This window comes from Scleropages formosus, chromosome 6 (genome assembly GCF_900964775.1).
Source record: "Scleropages formosus chromosome 6, fSclFor1.1, whole genome shotgun sequence".
In the NCBI taxonomy this organism is placed as follows: Eukaryota; Metazoa; Chordata; class Actinopteri; order Osteoglossiformes; family Osteoglossidae; genus Scleropages; species Scleropages formosus.
Window position 1 is genome coordinate 20,976,204 of NC_041811.1, and position 25,208 is coordinate 21,001,411.

At 44.4% G+C, this 25,208-nt stretch overlaps 1 protein-coding gene across 2 annotated transcripts in view; it reads left to right on the plus strand.

Moving 5' to 3' along the window:
* The window catches only part of LOC108925054 (rhotekin-like), a 61,890-nt gene that overhangs the window by 28,602 nt on the left and 8,080 nt on the right, over positions 1 to 25,208 (plus strand). For both annotated transcript variants that reach the window (XM_018736760.2, XM_018736761.2), the window contains exons 2-11: positions 4,708 to 4,907; positions 5,191 to 5,252; positions 7,608 to 7,661; positions 8,705 to 8,822; positions 9,152 to 9,379; positions 10,146 to 10,240; positions 11,267 to 11,373; positions 11,474 to 11,605; positions 13,617 to 13,782; positions 20,885 to 20,989. In XM_018736760.2, coding sequence (XP_018592276.2) covers positions 4,708 to 4,907; positions 5,191 to 5,252; positions 7,608 to 7,661; positions 8,705 to 8,822; positions 9,152 to 9,379; positions 10,146 to 10,240; positions 11,267 to 11,373; positions 11,474 to 11,605; positions 13,617 to 13,782; positions 20,885 to 20,989 — 1,267 coding nt within the window. The remainder of the gene's footprint in view (positions 1 to 4,707; positions 4,908 to 5,190; positions 5,253 to 7,607; positions 7,662 to 8,704; positions 8,823 to 9,151; positions 9,380 to 10,145; positions 10,241 to 11,266; positions 11,374 to 11,473; positions 11,606 to 13,616; positions 13,783 to 20,884; positions 20,990 to 25,208) is intronic.

The window sequence follows — 25,208 nt, forward strand, 5'->3', positions numbered from 1 at the left end:
GTGATGTGCCGCAGGGGTAACTCTGAAATCCTCTACCACTGTATTTCTTTCCGAGGGTTTGAATAGGTGCATGAGATGAATTAGTCATCGGTTCCAGTCATTCGGTGCTCAGTGGCAATAAACGGTATTTCTCATGTCACGGTGAAAAAAGAGTGCTAAATCCCGACGGAAGAAGCGCGGGTCTCACCGTACACTTAACACCGTTAGTCATCCTGAACAGCGTTCAGTAGTCGGGAGTATTTATTCCATAGCCATGTCGCTCTGTCTGTCTCTTGAAAGCGTTGTTTAGAGACACACAAATGCAAAAGAGTTCCTGCTTCGTACTTTTTATAGGACGAGTTAACAAGCATAGAAAATTTGACAGTTATCTAGTGCACAGGTATGTAGGTCGGTCTTGACCCTTCATCATTTTTGATCAGTCGTCATGGAATTGGTCGGGAAAGGCTCTGTTTTCTCAGCCCCTGCAACCCCATTATTCTCCCATGCAGTTTGTTCAGCTTTTTCCAAAGAGTATTATAATGACGGTATATTAATGGGGGGGGCGTGGTGGCATGACAGGGTTTGGCCAGTGCCTGCTGTGGGGCGGGTCTGGGGTTCGAGCCCTGCTTGGGGTGCCTTGCGACAGACTGACGTCTCGTCCTGGGTGTGTCCCCTCCCCCTTCGGCCCTGCGCCCCATGTTGCTGGGTAAGGCTCCGGCTCACCGCGACCCCACTCGGGACCAGTGGTCGTCGACATTGGTCGGTATATTAATGTTGTATTATAGCTTGGTATACTGTCTTCTGTGCCTTTAATCAAGATGAGCATTAACGCCAGCATTTTTTCACTGAACACCCAGTCATTTTTCTGGCACAGATTACCTACCTACTAGTGATCAGAAATGTTACGAAATGATTCACGGTGAAGACAGAAAGAGAACGTTGGATAATGGAAAGATTCACTTTTGGCATAGACTCCGGCGTGTTCCGCTGTATCTGTTACTTTGTGCTTGGATAGCTAGATGTACGGGCCACACCGAGAAGATGTGTGTTCCCGGTCCCAGGCCTGGCCGGCTGGCAGGACTCCTCTAGTCAGTGCCTTTAATATCCTCAAAGTATTAATAACTGGCTGGGTCAAGAGAAACTAGTACACTACTCAGTGGGTCGAAACTGGGGCGCACCAAATCCGGCTTGCGATCGCTGCTGGTGCTGCTCTTCCTAAGGTTCGAATAACTGACTTGAACTGGTTTTGGGGCAGCGCGGTTCTGAATGGGCGTGGGACCAGTTTGGCTCGTGGGCTCAGTTGGACGTGGGCTACTCCACCTCCTTGGGAGTCAAGAGAGCATTCACACTTTCAGAATCAGAGCTCAGTTACAGGGCTGCTGCCTCGCAGCATCTACCGCGTGCATTCCGACACAGGTTCCATCCCCGTTCCCGTGTGGAATTTGCATGTTCTTTCTATGTTCACGCGGGTTTTCTCTGGGTGCCCCAAAGACATGCACTTCACATGATGTCCTGTCCAGCGTGTACCTTTCCTCTCTCCCTCTGCCTCCAGGATAGGCTCTGACACCCTGCGTTGGACCCTGGCTCTTGACAATGGACGGACTTTGTTACAAGGCCTTAGCAAATTCTTCTGGCGTTAAAAAAAAAAGCTTTCCTGCCCAAAAATCAGTGTGTTTGCTATGAAGTGTGCACTTTGTTACCAGATGGCTGACTTGAGTGCAGTTCATTAGCAGCGGCCGTCCGGCAAATGAAGGAAAACAATAATTGCGGCTCCCGTTTACAAACTCACACCTAGGGTGCGATCCGGGGTGCTCTGGTTCCGAAAGGCTGCCCTGCTAAATCAGTTCGCCGAACTTCATTGCACTGGATCTGGTTACTCTTGGGACTGTTTTCTACACATTGTCCTCATACCTGGTATTAAAGGGCCACTTAGTGCCACCACCCCTGCGCCCATCTCAGTGTGTGTGTGTTGGGGCAACATCCCAAGAGAGGCATAATCATGTGTCCGCTGCAGAGCGCACACTCTGGGGGGCTCAGCCTACATTCTGCAGCGCCCGCTGGCCACCCCCATCGTGCCACAGAGCAGGCTGGGAAACACTCAGCGCCTTTGTGTGGGAACAGCTGGCGGAGGGGGTCCGGAGGCACGCACGCTGTATGAAGTCGCAGTCAAACGCAGCAGTGCCCCGTGCCAACCGAGACTCACCCACGACCTCGGGGCTCCGTTGTTCGCAGATAAAAGATGCACTTTGACTGCTGTGCGACCTGAAAAGGAGCTCTTTAAATCGACATAAAACATTTGGCCCGCTTCTGAAATGGATCCGGCGCTGCGCAGCGTGTGATAACGAACGATCGCAGACATACCCTCTATTCCAGAACAATGTGAAGGTGCGTCAACCGCCAGTAACCTGCAGGAAGGTCCTTTCTCTTCAGCTTCCCGGGGCAGTGTAAATACCCTGTTTCCGGCTGTGGGAGATGTGGAACTGCGTTCTACGCTGGTTATTTTGAAAGTGCGCCGGAGTGTCTTTGGGTCGTGTTTTTATCGCAGTGTGCTGATGGGTGTTCTGCTTGCTTTCGGGATTATAACCGTTGTGGCCAAACTGTCCCTGTGAGACTACTAGTGTAACGACATGGCACATTTTTGTGGCTTGCTAATTAGAGACCCAGCTGTGTGTTTGTTTGCGCCAGTGTGTGTGTTTCGGTGCATTGGTGTGCTGATGTGTGCCGACTTCACCTTGCCTTCTTGGGCTTTTCTGTAACTGTTTACAAGCCGTACGTGACGCTGTACTGTATTATGATGCTGTGCTTTACAAGGGCGCATTCCCAACATTTGGGAAAATGATGTGCAAGCGTTCTGGTGGCTGACGTCTTCAGGAACGAATCCTGAGTAAGGAGGTTACATTTGTCACGAGTGAAATCAGCGCCGTACGGCCGTCAGCATGAGATTGGCAAAGCGGCTGTGATTTTGCATGCATTAATCTTTGAATCAACTGGGGGTGCAGTGGCACAGCGGGCTTGGCGGAGTCCCACTCTCTGGCGGGTCTGGGGCTCGAGTCCTGCTTGGGGTGCCTTGCGGCAGACTAGCATCCCATCCTGGGTGTGTCCCCTCCCCCTCCAGCCTTGCGCCCTGTGTTGTCGGGTTAGGCTCCGGCTTGCCGCGACCCCGCTTGGGACAGGCGGTCTCAGACTGTGTGTGTGTGTGTGTGTGTGTGTGATTTATATCAAACTGGTCTCCCTCTAATCAGCTCAAAGGGAAAAAGTGCTATGAATAGTTTTGCAGTTATTTTCCCATTGACCACCAGGGGGAGCCGTGGTGCGAGAGTTCTGCAGGGTTGTACTTAGAATGTATCTGATGTCTGAGCCAGTTCAGCCTTTTTTGCACATGGCCCATATTATTATAAAGTTGTGTCACTGAACCTCATGGACCAAACGGGCTTCTGTTGCTCATTCTCGGTTAAATTCTTGTACGCATTCTTGAAAAGGGTTGCGCTAACAGCTATGCTTATGTATAATCAAGTGACCCAGAGAAACCACCCGTTTGAATTATATCTTAGGTTCACGGTTGTTTTTTGCCGAGTTGGAGACCTAAGATGTGACAGCCATGTATTTTGGGCATACTAGAAAAAAATGCGCTTGGGCGTCAGGCTCCGGACTTTCTTTTTGTTTACCAGAGGCCTTGAATATTGTTCCACTGTGCAGCAGCAGGAAGATGAGCTATAGGACTGTAGATGTTGTCTTAGGTGCAGGTTCCTCCGAGCTTCCTCAGAACTTTCCTGTAGCCTGCATCTTCCACTGTCACGTGCTTGTGCTCATAATAAGAGTTGGCGCTAGAGGGGGGCTGGAGTGGGCATCCCCCCCAGATTTTGCCCCCCTCATCTAAGTACAAGTACAGTCTTTCAGCATCTGACTAACTAAAGGTATGTCATTCCTTTACATTTAAATTTATTCATGTAGCAGATTCTTTTTTCCAAAGCAATGTACATCTCATAGAAAATACAATGTGTGCATTAGAGAAGAGGAAGTTAGATGCAGATGCATGATTCTTAAGTACAGTTAGTTTGTTTCTTTCCACCATATAAACCAATGTACATCACATGAGTAGCTGCATAAAGAGCCTCCATTGCCTGGGAATCAAATCAACAAGTAACACACACACATTGTCTGAAGCCACAGCGAACCAGAGCCTGACCCAGCAACACAGGGCACAAGGCTATGGGGGTAGAGGACACACCCAGGATGGGGTGCCATTCCATCACAGGGCACCCCCCAACAGGGCTCAAACCCCAGACCCACTAGAGAGCAGGCCCTGGCCAAATCCACTGCACCACCCCCCCCCCAACTAGTAACAGACTCAGGTAATTGATTAGCAGTCATTTACACAAGTACTCAGGCTGCTGAAGTTGAGAACCTGCACTGGCTGGGACTCGAACCTAGGTCTCCCACATGACAGATGAGATTTGTACCACCAAATCACCAATGGTTGCTTTGCTTTATGTGTCACATAAGTCTAGAACTGGGACTGGTTTTTGAACCCCTATCCCACTTAGTGCCCTTGATCACAGCAATTACCCTGATTTGGTCTTATGAATGGGAAAATAATTGTAAGTGCAGTTATACAAACCTAAGCTTGCATGTCACTTTGGATGAAAGCATCAGCTAAATGAATAAATAAAAAATAAAATATCCCAAAACTGCCTGCTGTGTCTAATTTGCTTCTTATGTCACTTCCAGGACAGTGATATCCAGAAGAAGATTGACTATGAGATCCGGATGCGGGAGGGAACCTGCAAACTGCTGGGGGCCTGTTCCCAGAGGGACCAGGCGCTGGAGGCCGCCAAGAGCCTGCTCACATGCAACGCCCGCATCCTGGCCTACATGTCAGAGCTTCAGCGCATGAAAGAGGCCCAGATCCTGCAGAGAGCAGCACGCAGGTCAGGCCTGGAGGCATTGAAGGGAGGTTTGGGTGATGGAGGGGTCAGGTGTTTCTCTGGATACAGTGCAATATGGAGCACGAATACCACAAATTTGATTTGTGATCTAAGGCAGACCATAGACATGATCAGTAGTTGTGAAGACCTGTGTATGGGAAGGTGTTTAGCTTGGGGAACAAAGCGATGGGGTTATTCAGATACTTTACTGGAGAGTCCAGGAGGATTTTGGTCTATTGCCAACTACCCTTCAGTAGAGATAAAGTAAGCCTGGTCTCTTCTGCAGGCCATCAGATGCTGATCCTTTGGACGAACGACTCCCCTGCAAGGGCAAAGTGGCCATCTCAGGTGGGTTCTGTCATCTTCCAACATGCCCTGATTTGTGCTTTCGTCTAAAATAGATTTCCTAGAAACTGATCTTCTATATAAAGTATCTAGTGCAACACATCCACAGCCTCCCAAGAGCTTTGTGAATTTTAGAATCAAAGTCAAAATATCATCTTTTTTGTGATCCGTCAGAGTCGGCAAGTGGTATTATTTTGAAGACCTTTCCAGAAGCATTGAAGATGGATTTAGAGTTTGCAGAAAAAAATTGGACTTAGAACTAACAGAACAAAATATTCCCTTAGAAGCCTCCGCACAGCACGGTAGTCGGTGTTAGATTGTATTCCGAAATATACATGTATATTTCTAGCTTCGGGCAGATATTTACTGTGCATGTGTAAACCTAGAGTTCCAGCTAATGAAACAAAGCATAACTTACACCTTATTAAATTAGGGCCTTTTTCTTCAGACTAGTGGTTATAGCCATTTTGTATTGCTACCATAGTCCTTTTCTCACCGGTACATGTTGTTCATACTTACAGATTTTTGGAAACAGCTTGTTATGCAGGGATGAAAACACCTTGTGTTATTGTGACTTCAGGGGAGTCCTTCATTATGTCTAGAAATGGAGATACTGTTGTTAACATTAAGTATTAGCATAGTCAGATACCTACCAACCCACCAACCTCCACAACTGCTTGTCCTAAGCAGGGTCATCACAGCAAGACGGAGCCTACCCGCCAACACGGGGCGCAAGGCCGAAAGGGCGCTCTCTGGACGGGATACTAGTCTGCTCCAGGGCACCTCAATCAGGGCTCAAAGCCCAGACCCACCACGCACACAGTGGACACTGGCCGAACCCGCTGCGCCACCACACCACCTGTGGTCAGATACCTGAATAATTACATTTACATTTACATTTATTCATTTAGCAGACACTTTTGTCTAAAGCGTCGTACATCTCAGCAAAAATACAATTTGTGCATTACATTAAGAGAAAGAGGCATGGCTGCAGACACATACACAGTCTGAACCACTTGTCCCATACAGGGTCATGGGGAGCCAGAGCCTAACCTGGCAACACAGGGCGTAAGGCCAAGGGGACACACCCAGGACAGGACGCCAGTCTGCCACAAGGCACCCCAAGCAGGACTCGAACCCCAGACCCACTAGAGAACAGGACCTGGTTCAACCCACTGCACCACCAGATGGCTACAGACATGTGATTCATCTTATACTAAATATAATAAATGAATAACAAAATAATAATAGTAAATAATAATAAACTAAATAAATGTAATTATAGTTAAAGCAACCAGTTATGCCACACACATTTTCAGAACCGCTTGTCCCAAACGGGGTTGCGGGGAACCGGAGCCTACCCGGTAACACAGGGCATAAGGCCGGAGGGGGAGGGGACACACCCAAGACGGGACGCCAGTCCGTCGCAAGGCACCCCAAGTGGGACTTGAACCCTAGACCCACCGGAGAGCAGGACTGTGGTCCAACCCACTGCGCCACCACACCCCTATGTTATGCTACACATTCGTACACATTTCCATCCAACATGCAATTATTGGTTAATTTGCCTACTAAAAAATAATGGCATTCTCCGTGGGGTTAAGTTTGCACTGTACATTGTAATAAGGAACGACTATGGTAAACTATTCTATAGTGGTTTTCCAGTTTATCTTCAAGTGTTGCTGAAAAAGAAGAATACAGCACATCCTCGTGTGTGGACATAAAGGCACGAATTTACGGGCAGACATACATGCCCCTACATGCCGTTCACAGCAGAACGTGCATGCAGTGCAATCATTTCCTCCCCTTTTAATTCAGTCCTCCTGTATCTATGGAGAGTGTCACAGCTGCCTCTCCCGAGGCGTAAATGAAGGCAGACGGAGTGCTTGAACAGGGCTCCGACTGTCCTTGCCGTAGGGCCCATCGCAACAACTCACACATTTCCAAAAGAAATGAATGATTCCTATTCTGCGGATGGCCTCACTTTGTACCTTGTTTTTTTTCCACTGGGCCTGGGACCGTATTGCTCTAAAAGAACATTGTGGGATTATCCGAGGTCATTTCTGAGAACTTGGCTGGTGCACATGTCCCGCTGCAGGTTTTTCTTGAATTTGTTTCTTGCGGTGTTTGGAATGATGGAAGAACAGATACCGCCAATCGGTTCGTCTTGTACGATCCTGTGACGCACGCTAAGAGCACGCGTATCATGACCAGCAGCCGTCTCAGCCAGCAACGTGCGTAAATTACCGTACGTGACGTGTGACGCCATTGCGGACGTGCTCAGGGAGTCGCGGCTGCCAACAGGCACGCGTGCCCTGGAGCTGGGCCCTTCGGACACGCTGTCTTTTTGTGTTGCAGATCTGCGCATCCCGCTCATGTGGAAAGACACAGAATACTTCAAGAACAAAGGAGGTGAGCCAGAGGATGTCACCGTTCACCTCAACCTTATGGCGACAGAGCAGCAAAACCCTGCATCTGAGGTCCTCAGTTTATTAACCCATAAGTGTGATTTGACCCCCTGTCCTGGCAGGTCTCGGTTCGAGCGCAGACTCGAAAGTGTGAGTGCACCTGGCCACCCTTGACGATTTTTGCATTGGACAAACTGCACAGAGGAGTCAAAGCAAAGCAAATAAATTTGAAAATAAAATAAAAATCAGAATTAAAATAAAATTAGTGAATGCCATAGTTTAATCTCACAGTACATGCCTTGTGCTTGAAGTGGCGCAGGGATCCAGTTTAACCAGTCAGATGGTCAGATACTGGAAACGAGGAAAAGATACCGAGCCACTAGAGTCCATCCCACCTGATATCATGGAACTGATATGTATCAAAAGCGGGAAGAACAGGTAGTCCCTTCCTTGAGGGTTTGGCGTTGCTGTTGCTCAAGTTTGTAATGTGCTGTTTCCAAATAGCTCAGGGCAGCGTAACTCTGAGATCTAGTATGGATTGCAGTGAGAAGGCACGTGTGTGCTGTGCGTGCACCATGCATATTCATACACATCCACAGACGCTAGTGATGCATATATGGTGTATATTCACACACGAAACGCACAATCTATACGGATGCCTACAACTGTAAACGCACAAATAGAGGCCCGTTTCACCGCACTCTGCTGTCAGTGTCTACTGTCTGCTCTGATCTGTAAAGACTCTTGTATGTTAGGACAGGTGGTAGTGTAGTCCTGAGAGCTACTGCCTTTGGACCCGAAAGTTGCACGTTTGATTCCCACCCCTGGCTGTAGTATGTTTGGGTGAGATACTTACCCTGAGTTGCTGCAGTTTTTTTAAAAAAAAATACCCAGCTATATAAATGGGTGAATAGTTGTAAGTACCTTAACATTGTAAGTTACTTTGGAGAAAAGTCTCAGCTAAATGAATGTATGTAAAATGTACATGAGAGTGAATTGAAATACAGTCAAATTCATTTGTTCCCGCTCTCTCTGTCATTCTGTCAGAGCTGCACCGCTACGCTGTCTTCTGCCTGCTTCAGCTGGGCGGCGAGATCCACGACACGGACATGGTGATGGTGGACCGGACCATGACGGACATCTGCTTTGACAGCACCATCGTGTTGTGAGCCCCCTCCTTACATTCGCTTGCAGTGCTCCCTGGGCACTTTCAGCTGGCTTCTGCCAGGTCCTACATAACCCCTCCTCCTTGTGTGCCTCTCCTTCCTATGAAAATCATTTAATTCCGAGTTTTAAATACAGTTAATCTGATCATGACAGTGAGATTTCAGCCAGACAGTACACTGGGTTTACATGGGCTGTATTGCTGGTGGTGTGCTGGATTTACACATAACAGGATACGAAGTGAATGTTGAGGGTGGTACTTGACACCGCTTCTCGAGACCTGGAGGTGTGTTTGCTCCTGGATGTAATGGGCTGCGTTTGTGTGCTCAGCAACGAGGCCGAACCCGGGTTCGAGCTGCGCGTGGAACTCTACAGCTGCTGCACAGAGGACGAGAGTTCCACGGGCGGTGCGCCCCGTAAACTGGCCAGCCGACTAGGAAGCTCCTTGGGCCGCTCCTCGGGGAGGAAGGTCCGCACGGGGCTGGAGTCTCCGGGAGGAGGGAGCCCGGTGGGCAATGGGGGTGGGACCCCCCTACTTCTGTCTGTCCCCTCCACTCCGTAAGTGTGTCTCCGAAAAGCCGAGCGACAGATCTCATTCCCACAACGCTCTGTGGACTCGGTTATTATAATTAGGGGTCTAGACGACCCTCTGGTTATTTTTAGTCCAATTGTACCTTCTTTACATAACTTTTCACTCTCTTATTATTGGAAGTGTTTTTCCTAAAGAGCCCCTTTATGAATCTAGAACTGCCAAAATAAATTTAATTTACAAACTCTGAAGGCACATGGCATGCTTGGTGTCATAAAACTAGGACTGTAACCTTTTTGCCTCTAGGACCAAATACAATTTTCCCAGTAACATTATTTTTTAATGGATTTTCAAATTTATGGAAAGTACAGCAACTCATGAAACTGCTCATTGATCATTCTGCAGGAAATTGTACATGGTGGGTATCCATTTACATCTATTCATTTAGCTGATGCTTTTTTCCCCAAGCAACTTACAATGTTGAGGTTACAATTATTTACCTATTTATACAGGTGGGTAATTTTACTAGAGCAATTCAGGGTAAGTACCTTGCTCAAGGGTATTACAGCCAGAGGTAAGGCTTGCCTCTAACCTTTGGGTCTAAAGGCAGTCAGGCTAACCACTATGCTACCAGTTGCCCCTCCAAGAGTTTACCTCAGTTTTTAACAGTTCAGCATCAGCACGATCTCACACAGACATGTTCCATCAGCCTTTGTGACAGTGGCAAACACACACTGTTTCTAACAAACACTGATCCTTCATGTCACCTCTTGCCCGTTGTGGGTCTGTCTGCAGGGGACCCAAGTACCACCTGCTGGCCCACACCTCGCTGACCTTGGCGCACGTGCAGGACGGCTTCCGCACACATGACCTGTCCATCACAGGAAATGGTGAGCCTTCCATTCTCTCCTCCTTAACCCTCCTCTTCCTCTTTTTTCATCTGCTCTTGAGCCTCACTTGTCTGCTTACTACTCCTGCATTTAAAAACCCAACATTTCATGTACAGTCTGTCCAATTCCACTGTTTTTGCTGGCACGCATCACATGAGAATTCATGGGAAGTACTAAAGTGAGGCAGGGGTGCAGGGGCACAGTGGGCTTGGCCGGGTCCCGTTCTCTGGCAGGTTTGGGGTTCGAGTCCTACTTGGGGTGCCTTGCGGCAGACTGGCGTCCCGTCCCGGGTGTGTCCCCTCCCCCTCCAGCCTTACGCCCTGTGTTGCCGGGTTAGGCTCCGGTTCACCGCAACCCCACTTGGGATAAGCGGTTTCAGACTGTGTGTATGGGTGTGTTCGAAAGTGAGTGTCACAGATGATTTAAAGCAAGTTTATAAAGCACATATGAAATCAGGAGACCAGTAGGTTCAAAAGAGATGTGTTTTGAGACCCTCATTGAATGTTGAAAGGGATTCAACATTCAAGAAGGCGCTCATTCCACCACATCAGAGCCAGTAGATAGACCTGTGAATATTCTGAGTAGGGTGAATTTTCTTTCAAAGTAAACTTTAAAACAAACTTTTATAAAAATCTGCTTAAACTGTCTCCAGAGTGTATGACTGCTGTTTAATTTTTTAAACATTTCTTGTTTATTAGGCTTATTAATTTTTTTCTTTAGTATCATGCTCCTTTAAATTCATCAGCTTTGAATTTACACATCATGGGGTGTTAGTCTGGTAGTCAAGGGAATTCTCTGTTGAGTTTGTCCATTTCCTGATGAAAGACCAGGTTAGTATGGTTCTAAGTGATGACTTAATGAAGAGAAGAAGAAGAAGAAGAGCAAAAACAGCTGCCATGTGACCCTCGGAGCTTTGAGTCTCCCGTCCCTGAATTATACCAGAATTGGACACCTTAGAGAAAGGGCTACAGCGAGACCGGTCCTTGCCATCCTCTGTGACTGTCTTCTTGTTTCTCTGCCTTCCAGAGGAGTGCTCCTACTGGCTGCCCTTGTACGGCAGCATGTGTTGCCGCCTGGTGGCTCAGCCGCGCTGCATGACTGACCAGATGATGAGCGGCCGCCTCACGGTCAAGGTGAGAGGGCAGCTCGATGGGGCTGAAAGCGAACCGCTCCTCTTCGCATCTTGCGAATCGTCCTCTTCCTTCCATCAGCCTGTCTTAATGTGTCCCGCAGCACCTCGGGAGCGATAATCAAAGCTGGACAGACGTCTACGGTGTCCTGAAGGGGACAAACCTCTTCTGCTACCACCGGGAGGAGGATGTCGACGCCAAGGTGGAGCCAGCTTTCACGATCGCCATTAACAAGGTCAGCCAAGAGAGAGACGGCTCAGACTTTTAGAGCACGACCGTGGCATCTCCTGAACTTTCTGTGCTAAATACTGCTATACTGTAGGAGCTGAATGTGCTCACATGTGGAAGATGTTTGTGGCTGTTGCATTACCCGTGTTTACAGAGCACTATTTACGGAGAAAGCCTTGGTTTTAAACTCAGCTAAAGTGTGATAGTTACAAAAGGCATTAACTGTCAAATGTCCAGTTAATGGCAGCAGGTTTGTCCAGTCTGCTTGTTGCTCTCCGACACTATGGCACAAGGACCTGAGCTGACACACAGTGGGGTGAAATAACAGTAAATGATCAATCTGTTATCATCAATAACCTGTTGATCAGTGCGGGGTTGAGGTGATCTGGAGCCTGTCCTGGAAGCATACGGTGTGAGGCAGGGCCCACCTTGGATGGCACACCAGTTCCTCACTGGGCAATTACACGTTGCATTTACATTTATTCATTTAGCAGACGCTTTTGCCCAAAGCGACGTTCATCTTAGAGAAAATACATTAGGAGAAAGAGACATGGCTGCAGACGTGATTCTTAAGTAAACTTAGTTTGTTTCTTTCCACTTTATGCACTGACATTCATCGTATGAGTAGGTGCATAAAACTCAGAATAGATGATTCCTGATCACCTTTCTACAATTTTTTTTTTAAAGAGAAGGTACATAAACATTTACATACAATACATGAGTAGTGGCTGTGTAAAGGCTCATCTGGACATGATCATAAAGTTAAGTTTAAGTTAAAATTAAACACACACACACACACACACCATCTGAAACCACTTGTCTCATACAGAGTCGCAGGGAGCCAGAGCCTAACCTGGCATCACAGGGTGTAGGGCTGGAGGGGGAGGACACACCCGGGATGGGACGGGACGCCAGTCCATCACAAGGCACTCCAAGCGGGACTCAAACCCCAGACCCACCGGAGAGCAGGACCCAGTCAAACCCACTGCACCACCGCACCCCACTAAAAGAAAATTAGTGGATTATAAAAAGACCTACTATACTGTTCCATAAAAACCTCTGTAGACTCAAAAGCCTTCATTTAAATTGTTGCATTTCCAGAAAGTTGTAGATTTTTTGTTGCAGTAAACGCTTTACTGTCCCACCCAGCAATGATGTGGAGCACGGATGTGGTCACAGTTTGGGACAGGCCACGTGTGACAGTCACCCAATTAGCTCTGAGGCCACGGGACGTCCCATCCGCCTAACGGGCGACACGTCGATCCCTTTCCTGCCTGGCAATCGACCTGTATGTCTGGGCCAACACTGCCACGGGCCATCTCCCCTGACACAGGGCATTGCTGTTGTCCCAGGAGGGAGTCGGACTGCAGGCTTGCGATACACACAGTAAAATGAGATGCATCCCCCAGTTTTTTGTACAGGTGGCTTCATGGTTTCCTTTCAGGTGCTGCCATCTGCTGGGGATGTCGTGTGTGCAGATGTGTCTCTCTGGGCAGTTTGAGGCCTCGTTAATAATCTGAGCAAATCAAATGGCAGCTCATGAATGTCTTAAAAGACAGGAGTTGCCTATTGATGCTTTTACTGGCAGCGGTCTCTACAAATCAGTTATTGCAGTTTTTAACTTTTTATTTAGCCGATAGCTTTGTCCAACACAACTGATAATGGATCGATAATCAACTTTATTGTGATTTACCTATTTATACAGCAAGGTATTCTTACTGTTTAAATCCAGTGCAGGTACCTTTATGAAGGGTAATAGAGCAGGGGTTCAAATCTGGAATCTTCAGGCTGCAAGTCACCATGCCAAAACAATACATCACTCGCTACTGAATAAGTCTTTTCCTCAATATCAGAAACAAATTTTGACTTTTTTATTTTTACTTTGATATTTATCACCTGGTAATCATACTGTTTCATATGCAGTTCTTTGAATCCATGTATTTGCAGATGTGTACTGTTCCACTGTTTTGAAACAGAATTTAGGAGATGCTCTAACACTCCCGTGCATCCCATCCCAGGAAACAAGGATCCGGGCCACAGAGAAAGAGCCCTGTAGCAAAGCACAGAGCATCTCCATCAGCAACCGGTACGGTGGGGAGGAGGTGACGCACACAGTGGCTGTGGAGAGTCGTGAGGATGCGCAGCGCTGGATGGAGGCCTTCTGGCAGCAGTTCTATGACATGAGTGAGTGTTTTCGGTACATCGGTGCAATCAAACCTGTGGCCTGGCTGAAAGACCACCAAAAACTTACCCACGAGTTACCTGGCACCTGTGGTCTCTCTGTTGCAGAGCAATTTTAAACCCTTAAATCCCCCCAATCATTTTAACTCAGCACCACACTACTCTACAACTGCCTACAGCTCACAGCCTCATACCTGCCTCTACCTGCTGTCCTGTGTATTTATTTATTGTCTCGTGCCATCTTGTGTGTTGCACCATCATGGTCTCCGGAGAAAGGACATTTCGTTCCACTGTACACAAACTGTATGGAGGAATGACAATAAAAACAAGTTGAACTTGAACTTGAACTAAGGAATCTTTCATATTTTCTTATTTTCTGATTTTCAAAAATGTTAGAATAAAATACTTTTTTTGTTTTTTTTACACTGAACTAATGTAGGAAGTTAAAGTGAAGAATGATAATACATTATAGACCCGATAACGGGACTCAAGACAACGCGGAGTCGCATAAGGCGATTAGATCTTGGAACCAACATTTTTTTCAATCAGTTCCTTTCCACGTGTTTCTATCTGGGTGGTTCCCAAACACACACACACACACACACACACACACATTTTCAGAACCGCTTGTCCCATATGGGGTCACGGGGAAACCGGAGCCTAGTACCCGGCAACACAGGGCGTAAGGCCGGAGGGGGAGGGGACACACCCAGGACGGGACGCCAGTCCGTCGGAAGGCACCCCAAGCGGGACTTGAACCCCAGACCCACCAGAGAGAAGGACCTGGTCCAACCCACTGCGCCATCGCACCCCCCATGGTTCCCAAACAAATTCCCCAAAGTCGAAAAGTTATAGCGATTACCGTAAAGTCCCTATTTAACGCCCCACCCATTTTTGAAAATACCCGGTATATTTTTTTTCGAGTAATCAGAAAAGAATGGAAAAAAAAAACTTACCAGTACCAAGTTTTAAATCCCATTCTCTTTCCGTAGTCCGCGTAACATGAAACAATCCACCAACATTAATAACTATGTATGTGAACACGTCAAACTTCCGTGAAAAACACTGACACACACTGACAACTGTTAGTCAGACACTGTATTAACACATTTTACACAGTGTGTAAAGATAATCCACTGCACTGGTTTATTAATTAATGTCCTGGACCGTAATCCGACGTCGCCTCCCCCGACAGTCACACGCGCGTGGTCAGATTCAGAGTCCGAAATTTCACACCCAGCAAGGCCAGTACTACCCCCGGCAACATTCTCAAGCACATTTTCACTCAGGATGCTAGGGGGTAATACCCGATGTACTTGTGGTATTTGCATGAACTTTTTAGGGAGAGAAATGATGATCGATTTCACTACCATATGACCTCTGATAAACGCCCCCCTTTTGGAAAATCAAAATGTATCGCTCCGAGCATTAAATAGGGATTTTACGGTAGTACAACACAGACCTACGTTGAAAAATAAAAAAATATTGACATTTTCTGAAAAATGTTTTGAACGATGCATAGTATATCTATATTGTTTTTGTCACACATATTGTAAGAATTTTATTCCCAGGATATTTCGGTGTAACTTTGCTCTCGCTCCAGAGCAGTACGGCTCAGCAGACGTAGGCTCTGTAGGCCTCCTCAGACAGAGCAAGTCCACTGTTGCCTTCTACCCCACAGAGCTGTCTCTGAATTGCTGACATTTTTAGTACATTTATTCATATACATTTATTCATTTGACAGATGGGTTTCTCAGAACCAACGTACAACGCGGAGTAAACAAAAGTGCATTTCATAGCAGATGAAGAGTTAGATGCAGACCCACAGTTCTTATAGCACGGCTCAGTTTGTCTAAAACCACACATACACGAATACCTGCATATAGGACTGATGAGGAGCCCTTGTTCGCTCTGTTTTGTGTTCATCTTGCATTCTTTTTAACTAACAAACCAACTCTCAGTCCCAATTAAGGTTGTAAGTAGGGGATGAGCTGTGCTTGGAGGAAGCTCACGCAAATACACGGTGCACATGCAAAGTTTATGCAGACAAAACTCTGTTGTAAGTTGACATTGTCCAGTATCTCAAAAATATCCTTATATTCTACCTATTGACTGATAATAAGTAAAAACTAACAGTGAAAATTATTAGCCATTTAAATTGTTCAAGGTGACTTTTAATTTAGGAAAATTCAAGGTAAGTACCTTATTTGAGGGTAATGCAGCAGGAATGAGGGTTTGAATAGGGAACACTTGTACACCTGTAAAATATTCAGGTTTACAAATGTATGAAATTAACTTTAAATTGAACTTTAAATTTAAGCTTTAGCAAAGAGGATCACATGTTAATAAATGGAGCAACAATGTACATATTCTTTTTACCTATTACAGTATTATACAACCATTTTTCTGTAAACCGGTTCTGTTTACGAAGATAAACATCATTTAGAAAGCAGGCAGACAAGTTGAGATATTTGCACAGGTAAAGGTAATTTTATCAGTGAGCTCATAATATTGGGATGCCAAGTGTGCATCTTTTAAACATGTCATGAGACATCCTGTTAGTCACAATATCAGTCCCCATAATGATTTGCATTCACACACCGCTGGCACTGCAAGGACTGGCCAAGCCTACTGTGGAATTTAGATTTCTTAGTTTATGCAACAGTCAATTTAGAAACTTTCAGAAGCTTTATGACAACTTTGAGAAAAGTTATTGCTTGCTTATATGCTATATGCAGTGTCATTCAGAAGTATGAGTGCAGTTGCTGCAAAGTTGTTTGTTTACACAAAGCATTTGATTAAATAAAATTGAACAGGAAATCAGCTGGCATATCTTCCCAACTCTTCTGCAGCAATTCCTAGAGGTGTAAAACACTTGTGAGTTGCTTTGCTTTGACTCTTCTTTCCAGATCACCTCAGAGAGGTGTTACCCAAGGTGTCCAGGTATACTCAAACTTTTTACTGATACTGAGATATAACTTTATATTCTCTTATAGGATATAACTACATATCCTCATTGTATTATGCTTACCTTTCTTCTTTATATAGAAAACAATTGAAGTTATGTGAATTCTGAGGATGTTTCCAGAAAGTTCTTTTTCTTACATTACATTTACATTTATTCATTTAGCAGACGCTTTTGTCCAAAGCGAAGTATATCTCAGCAAAAGTACAATTTATGCATTACATTAAGAGAAAGAGACACAGCTGCAGACATATGACTCAAGTAAGCCTAGTTTGTTACCTTCCACTTGCTGCACCGAGGTTCATCATTCAAGTAGGTGCATAAAACACAGGATAGACAAATCCTGATACCCTCCTACCAATTTTTTTTTTTTTTTTTTTTTTTTTTTTAAATAACATTATAAGATATACAAGTAAACAAAAACAATGCTGGAGTTACGGTACATGAACATTTACACCGTACATGAGCTGGAGAGATCTTGGGCGAAATGGGTCCAGAAAAGGTGAGTTTTCAGACCCTTCTTAAATGTAGACAGAGTTTCCACAGTTCTGAGTGAAAGGGGAAGGTCGTTTCACTACAACGGAGCCAGAACCAAGAACCTCCCTGCTTTACCTTTCGTGCACAGGACCACCAAGTGAGCAGAAGTAGACGAGCTAAGGGGTCTAGTTGGGGTGTAGTGGTTGATCAAGACCTGTAAATAGCTGGGAGCAGTTCTATTGACGCATTTGTAGACAATAACCAGGGTCTTAAATTTTCTTGGCTCTAGAGTTTCCTTTTTCGTGTGTCTGATAATTGATTTGTTGTGAGACACTAAAGTTGTGAAAAATGTTCATGACGTCTACAGTCTAAGGTGGGAAGACATCAACCGAGGCCACAGGGAGATAAGAGTTTTCAGTGACAGTGACATCTACACTTGGAAAGTACCAGATGAATGCTAGTTGACATCTTGACAAGTGAGTCTGTTGATAGACATCAGTTAAGGAACACTGATTCCTTACAGTGGCATTCTTCTTAAAAGTCCTTCTCCAAGACTATTGCCCATGAGGGTCATACCAGGTTAGGTTTGGCAGGCTGCTCAGGTCAGTGAGTTTCTCTCTGTTTGCACAACTGTTTGGATGGCAACTTCTCACATGCATATTTTGTTTTTAATAAATATAGAACAATTTAGTCAATAAATAAGGGAAACAAGTTCTTTTAACTACTTGCATTTTAATTAAAAATTTACACTCCTTGACTGCACTGTTACAAATACATTATGTGAAATATTTTGTGTATTCAGAACAGAACCCAATGATCACAACACAATGGACAGAAAATGTAACTTATCGGTTGCCATAATTAGTGTATAACTTGTGTATAAACCTACACGGGGCTGCTATGATCTCTAATGTGTAGTATGCAAAAAGTTTCTGTTTTCTGCTCAGTACTTTGCTGTTTTTTATCAACAGACCTCAACATATCGGTGTGCATGTCAACATACCACAACACAGCAAAATACCATGAAAACGTGACATTTTGAGGTTTTTCAGAAATGCTCAAAGTTGTCAGTTGAGCTTTGGGTGTTTTGCATGATCTGTGTGTATAAGCTTGAACCCATGTGTCTGTCAAATTTTGGCACGTGTTAGATGCTTGAACAGAAGGATGTTGCTTCCTTCCATTTCTTCATATGGGTTTGGTTGCTTTTTTCACAGTACATTAGAGTAATTAATTGTCAGAAAAATTTTCTGCTCTCTGAGTTGCTCTCTCTGAAGTTGGCTGTACGTTATGTTGCATCAGTGTACCACTGCGGCAGTCTTGCACAAACACTTCCTCATTTTTCAAACACACCTGCTGTTCCTGGTTTTATTCAATTTGTCTTGGGGAGGAAAACAAGAGGTGGTTTTGAATATGCGGAAAGAAGAGCAAAAAACTTACAGGAAAGATGAAGATGAAAGTACATGTTAAAAAAAAAAAAGATAAATGCGGGGGGTGCAGTGGTGCAGTGACGCAGTGACGCAGTGGGTTGGACCACAGTCTTGCTCTCTGGTGGGTCTGGGGTTCGAGTCCCGCTTGGGGTGCCTTGCGACGGACTGGCATCCTGTCCTGGGTGTGTCCCCTCCCCCTCTGGCCTTACGCCCTGTGTTGCCAGGTAGGCTCTGGTTCCCCGCGACCCCATATGGGACAAGCGGTTCTGAAAATGTGTGTGTGTGTGTGTTTGTGTGTGTGTGTGTGTGTGTGTGTGTGTGTGTGTGTGTGTGAAAAGTATGGGTTATGATGAGATTTGTAAGGAAGTTTTTTACAGCTGGATGGTGTAATGTCAGAGCTGGGACCTGTTACCTCAGAATCATAAAGTCTGGAATATGAATCCTTGCTCCTGCTGCCATACCCCCAGTCGAGACAGTCCCAGCTGTAAAAATGGGTAAATTAAACCTAATTGTAATTTGCTTTGGACAGCGGTGAAATAGTTAATAATGTTTCCTTTATGGAATAAATAATGGCCATGCTGCAGTACACATGGCCATGCATTACTGTCTCCAGCTGTGAAAGACACCACTGATATGGACAAATGAGCCACTAAAGACAAAGGCTCTTCTTAATGCCTTTCTCAAATTAGGATGTAGCTACCAATTCAAGTTTTTGTTCAAAATGTAGGTGATAAGGCTCAAAATTCAGGATACATTTAAAATGAACTTGGTTTAAGGTTAACAGAGCATTTGCATTTCTATACATTGAGGGTTAAGCTCATTGCGCTTGGCTGATACTGACTGTTTCTTGTGCAGGAACGTGAAAGGACTTTTAAGGTTTACTCTTGAGTTTTACATCGCTTTGGACAAAAGCATCTATCTGATGAATAAATGAAAAGGAAATGTAAAGGCACACTGCTTAACATAAAGTGTTCATTAGAACAGATAACACTTATGAGGGCTCACACTGAAAAATTATATCTTTTTCAAATATGTCAAGGTCAGTAATATCAGAGTATGGTTTAGGAGGTGAAAGTCAAGTCTCACCTGTCTGGTTTTACATAGCTTTCAGTCAGCATTCTATTATCTGCATAGTTGATGAGAAAGACAAATTGACGTCAGTCATTCCGAGATCAAGATTTGTTTGGATGACACATTCAAGTGTGGCACACACCTAAAAAGAACAGAATTTTGTCTAATAATTGAGTTGATATTTGTAGGAATTTGCAGATGTTAATTTTAAAAAAATCAAGACCTGCTTGTTTTTATTTCTTTTCTGTGTATTTTGCATAAGAGACTGCAGTATTCTGTTTAAATTATCTGAAGATAAATGTTAATGACTTCCTTAAATATATATGTATAATACTTTTATTTGACACTTTTCTCAAAAGCAGCTTGTAGTGTTGAGGTTACAATTATTTATACAGCAGGGTAACTTTATTGGAGTAGTTTAAGGTAAGTCCGTTGCTCAAGGGTATTACAGCCAGAGGTAAGGCTCAAACTTGCAACCTTTGGGTCTAAAGGCAGTGGCTCAAACCACTATGCTACCAGCAGACCAGTGTTTTGTAGTCCAAAATTTGAAAATGTACCATAAAACAACCAACCTGCCCAATAGATATTGCATAATACATTCAAATTTTCTTTCAAAAGGAACATAGTTCACAATTTGCTGATTCATTTTAGTCATTCTACTGTTTTTTCATTCTATTTTGTTTGCAGTAAACAGAATTTTATTCATATTTTCCTGGTATCACTTAACATAAAAGACAATGTTTTTACTATTTTTCTCTGACTGTGTGACAATATCTCAGAGTTTGTAATCTTAGAAATGAAATGATGTCCATATTTTTTGTCAAAACATGCACAGGAATATGTAATGCTGTAACAGGTATGTTCCAGGAAATGATTCACATTTATGCCATAAACGTGATGTGTTATAAACTTGTTGATGTGCTCTTAGGCTTTTTTTTGTCATTTCAGTGACTGCACGTAACTAGCCACAAAAATCGTACACATTCCCCTGTGGTAACACTGAAAATTTGTTCAATTTCTACTGCCGTTTTTTACAGTGTTCATGAAGCCAAGGTAAAGTTCATAGCCTTCTGGAGGTAGTACCTGCAAGTTCAACTTAGTCGAGGACATCTTTATCTCCCGTTCAGAAACATTGCTTCATCTGTGTCATCTTCTTTCCCCGTAGGCCAGTGGAAGCAGTGCTGTGACGACCTCATGAAAATTGAGATGCCATCTCCACGGAAACCCACTCCCACTGTGGCGAAGCAAGGCTCTCTGTACCACGAGATGAGTAAGATTCGCAAGTCCTATGTGTGCACTCACGTTCCAAACCCAGACAGCACCCGCTCTTGTTTTGGAATCATTCCTTTTCAAAAACTCTTGTTCAAAGCAAGTGGCTGATTTACATTTGATTACACTGTTGATTTTCAAATTCATATGTGAATGCACAAACCAGAAGGTATCATTTTAGTCATTTAATTGATAGGACAGACATAGATGTGTTTATCTCTCAGTTTGTGTGTTATTTTGTCAGTCGTTGATTTTTCTCTTATGTGTAATGAGTTATTTTTCCTTTTCATTTCTTTAAAATTTTCACTTATAATTAAATAATTATAACGGTGAGTTTAACTGGGCTATGCAAATATTTTTTAAATTCTAACCAAGATGTAGTAATTATTAAGCCTTTCAGTTCTGTGCTAAATCTGGTTCATTTTCTGTGTTTAAAAAAAAAAAAAATCTAGATTTGCAGCAGACAGATAGTGCCTTCCAGCAGTTTTCATTTGATAACTGTCAGACACTGAATCTCAGGCAGCAGTGAAGAAGAAAAGCCAGCTTTAAAGCAAACAATCATAGACACATTCTGCAGTGACAGAGATCTGTCTTAGGTCATTCATCATGCTGTCTGCATGAATACCTGTCTAACTGTAGGCCCTCCCTGCTGTACATCCGAGAGCTCAAACACATTACCTACGTTGCTTCAGCATGCAAGGAATCGGACGAGGAGAACAATAAACACTTCTGTAACTGTGATGAAGGAGTACACATCACAAAGCTATCTGTTCTCATTCTTAAGCTTTTTCGTTTGTTTGTTGTACGAGCAGCTCTTTAACAATGCGTTTGGACTCAAGCCTCTGCTAGCTTACACTAAACTTTGGTCATTCCAGCGGTGATATGGCATGTGGATGTAAATATTTCCTTTTCTGTGTAACACACTGAAACTCATTTTTGTGTCTTTCCCCTTTCCTTTGTTGCCTACAACCTGGTTTCGACCCCTTTGCACATGTACGGTCTTCCTCCTCCCGTTTTCTCTCTCAACTGTTGTTCCATCCTGCCATTCCATCTTAATCCCTTTCATTTTTTAATCATAAATGTATTTACCTATGTAATGGTTTCCGATGTTTTGTGTGATGTCTTCTTTTATCCTAACTGCTTCCGTTAAATAATCTCATGATCTCATTTTTGATTTTGGGATGAATTAACATGAACTGTTACCCTTCTCTCTGCTTCCATTGTTCATTCCACCTGACCTTGCCCCATCCTCTTAACCCAAACACTTGATTTTCCAACCATGGTGTGTTTTCTCACCCGTCTCGGTCGTCCCACCAACCGCAAAAATAACCCCCCACCCCCCGTCCAAATCCCACCCTTCCCTATGCCCCAGCCAAACCCCTCCCTGTGCAGTCCTGTGAGGGTCTGCTGCTGCAGGATAACGCTGTGTCATCTGAGGTCCGTGCTCTGCTCTCCTCCTATTACAGCGACAGGTGAAGTAACAGTAGCACCTCCTGCTTTACCTCTCTGACCACTCCCACAGCACACCCGACACTATAAATGGGTCAAATACTACGCTCCAGATAAAGTGTCAAATAATTAATAATATTACTACACCCTATTGTTAAGTGCTATTGAGTCAATGTGAACTCTTGCACACCACATCAATGGAATGTCAAACGAAACTTTGGTCCTCCACTTGTGTCTTTGGTGTTGAAACACACGTGTTCATTGTTATATAGTTGAGTCCATTCATCTGATCAGTGGTCATTCTGTTTTCCCTTTCTTTAATTTTCCCAACCATTACAGTATTTTTGTGCAAATCCAATCTTCTCATGATATGTTCAGACCTCATTCTTGGCATTTTTGCTTGTAATGAGAGTTTGGACCTCATTTGATCCATTATCGCTCTATGTGTTTTCTTGGCTGCCCTTGGTGTCCTTATAACTGTCCTCCAGCACCACAGCCTATATACAGCATAGTTATAATGCCATGTTTTATTCAAAAAGCTTGTATTAGCTGTATTAGACCATGTATAATCATTACTAGATGCATAATATGTATTTATTTATTTGTTTAGCATTGACTTTGAAGCGGACTTTATGAGTCGGTGTATGGTGCATAAATTATGTTAGAACAACAAAGCGCTCGACTGGCTAGCATAATGTGCCCCTCTGCCATAAATGACCATGCACAATGGAACATACCCTATTTTCTTTTGTTGTTTTCACTTGAACTCAACCACAGACAAATCAGCATAGGCTTTTTAATAATTCCATACTGTGTTGCAGAATCTATCCTGTTTTACTTTGCGACTTCTTTCAGTTACTTGAGATGATCAGATTTGACATTAATAGTGCAATAATACAAGTATTTTTCCGTGTGTTACACTTCCGTGACCTTTTCAAGCTGTGCAAAGGTCCAAGCTGTGTTCTCAGCCAAACCAATACACTCTACCCTGCAGTACTGCTGTATAACTTGCACGGCCTTTGCAACTTAAGTTTCTCTGAACACAGCTCTGGTGTGAAATGACTTGGATTTTCAATAATGACTGCATTGTAACTCAGGATTTTTGACAAAAAGGTTCCTTGTTTATCCATTAAGACTTGCCTACATTTTTTGCAGACCTGAGAACAGATGATACTTGTTCTCTGGTGGTACAGAAGAGGAAAAACAACATGGGGGAGAGCTCGTGGAAGGGCTTACCAACTGGCCTTTTGTTCTGGTTTTCTTTGGTTCATGCATTAGAAGCTTGTTCTGTGATGGATGATGTTGACACTGTGAGAGTTCATACTGAGAAAAATGACCATGTGTAATTCAGGTTATATGCAGTCAAAAAAAAGACTTTGCTTGCAGTCAGTAAGCCAGGGATCTTTAAAATCCTTTAATGTGTTTAGTTCTTACTGCACAAATATGTCGGCAAATGTAACAGGGTGAATATGGCACAATCCATGATAGCGAGGCAATGAGAATCTCCTACTGGGACATACTTGTAGCCTTCTCTCAGCTCACCCCACCATGTGCACACAGACATCCAGTAATGAACTTAGTCCAGCCTTGGTCTCCCTGTAATTTAACCACAGTAATTTCAGGACTGATACTATGTTTGAATGGCAGAATCTGAATAAATGCAGTCCCTTTCTTTTTGGATTTGGTGACGTATGATCAGTTCCAACAGAGACTTAGAAACAATATTGTCATCATCATCAGAAACCGCTTGTCTCATATGGGGTCGCAGGGAGCCGGACCCTAACCCAGCAACATAGGGCGAAAGGCTGGAGGAGGAGGGGACACACCTAGGACAGGACGCCAGTCCATCGCAAGGCACTCCAAGCAGGACTCAAACCCTAGACCTACTGGAAAACAGGACCCGGTCCAACCCACTACTCCACTGCGCCACCACGCCCCCCCCCTTAGAAACAATAGCTTTGGGGAAATTCCTCATTTAATGTGAACACCAGAACATGTGAATGATTCTACAAGCATGTACACATACAAGATTGGCTAAAGGAACCAAGAATTTACACATCAAATCTTACTGAGATCAGTAAAATTGTGGCACTTTGTTTTCACTTTGCATTCAATTCTAGACTTCCTGTACATGCTGGAAAACAAATGATTTGATTTGAATGAATATAAAAAAAGGGGGTGCGGTGGCGCAGTGGGTTGGACCGCAGTCCTGCTCTCCGGTGGGTCTGGGGTTCAAGTCCCGCTTGGGGTACCTTGCGGCGGACTGGCGTCCCGTCCTGGGTGTGTCCCCTTCCCCCTCCGGCCTTACGCCCTGTGTTGCCGGGTAGGCTCCGGTTCCCCGTGACCCCGTAAGGGACAAGCGGTTCCGAAAATGTGTGTGTGTGTGTGTGTGTGTGTGTGTGTGAATATAAAAAAACATAATTCCTGCTTCCAATACCCCTTTTCAGATTACTGTTTTTATCTCTCGGGTACAACAGTTGAAACTCGTGCTGATTCACTCCTGTCATGAACACATTACTTTTACCGTAACAACAACTGCAAAAAAAGCACTGGAATGCTGCAGAGCACAGATTTCAGACACGTAGATACTTCCTGCTGTGCTGTCAAGATCTCCTGCAAAAGGGGTTGACCCCCCCTCATGTGCATGTTTGCTCTGAAGCATGGCATACGGGAGCCACAGGTACTGGGCTTTATTGTTACCTGGGACTGCACCGTTAACCAGCATGGTAATAATTTGACCTCAGTGCACCTCTCTCTGATGCAGCTTGTTG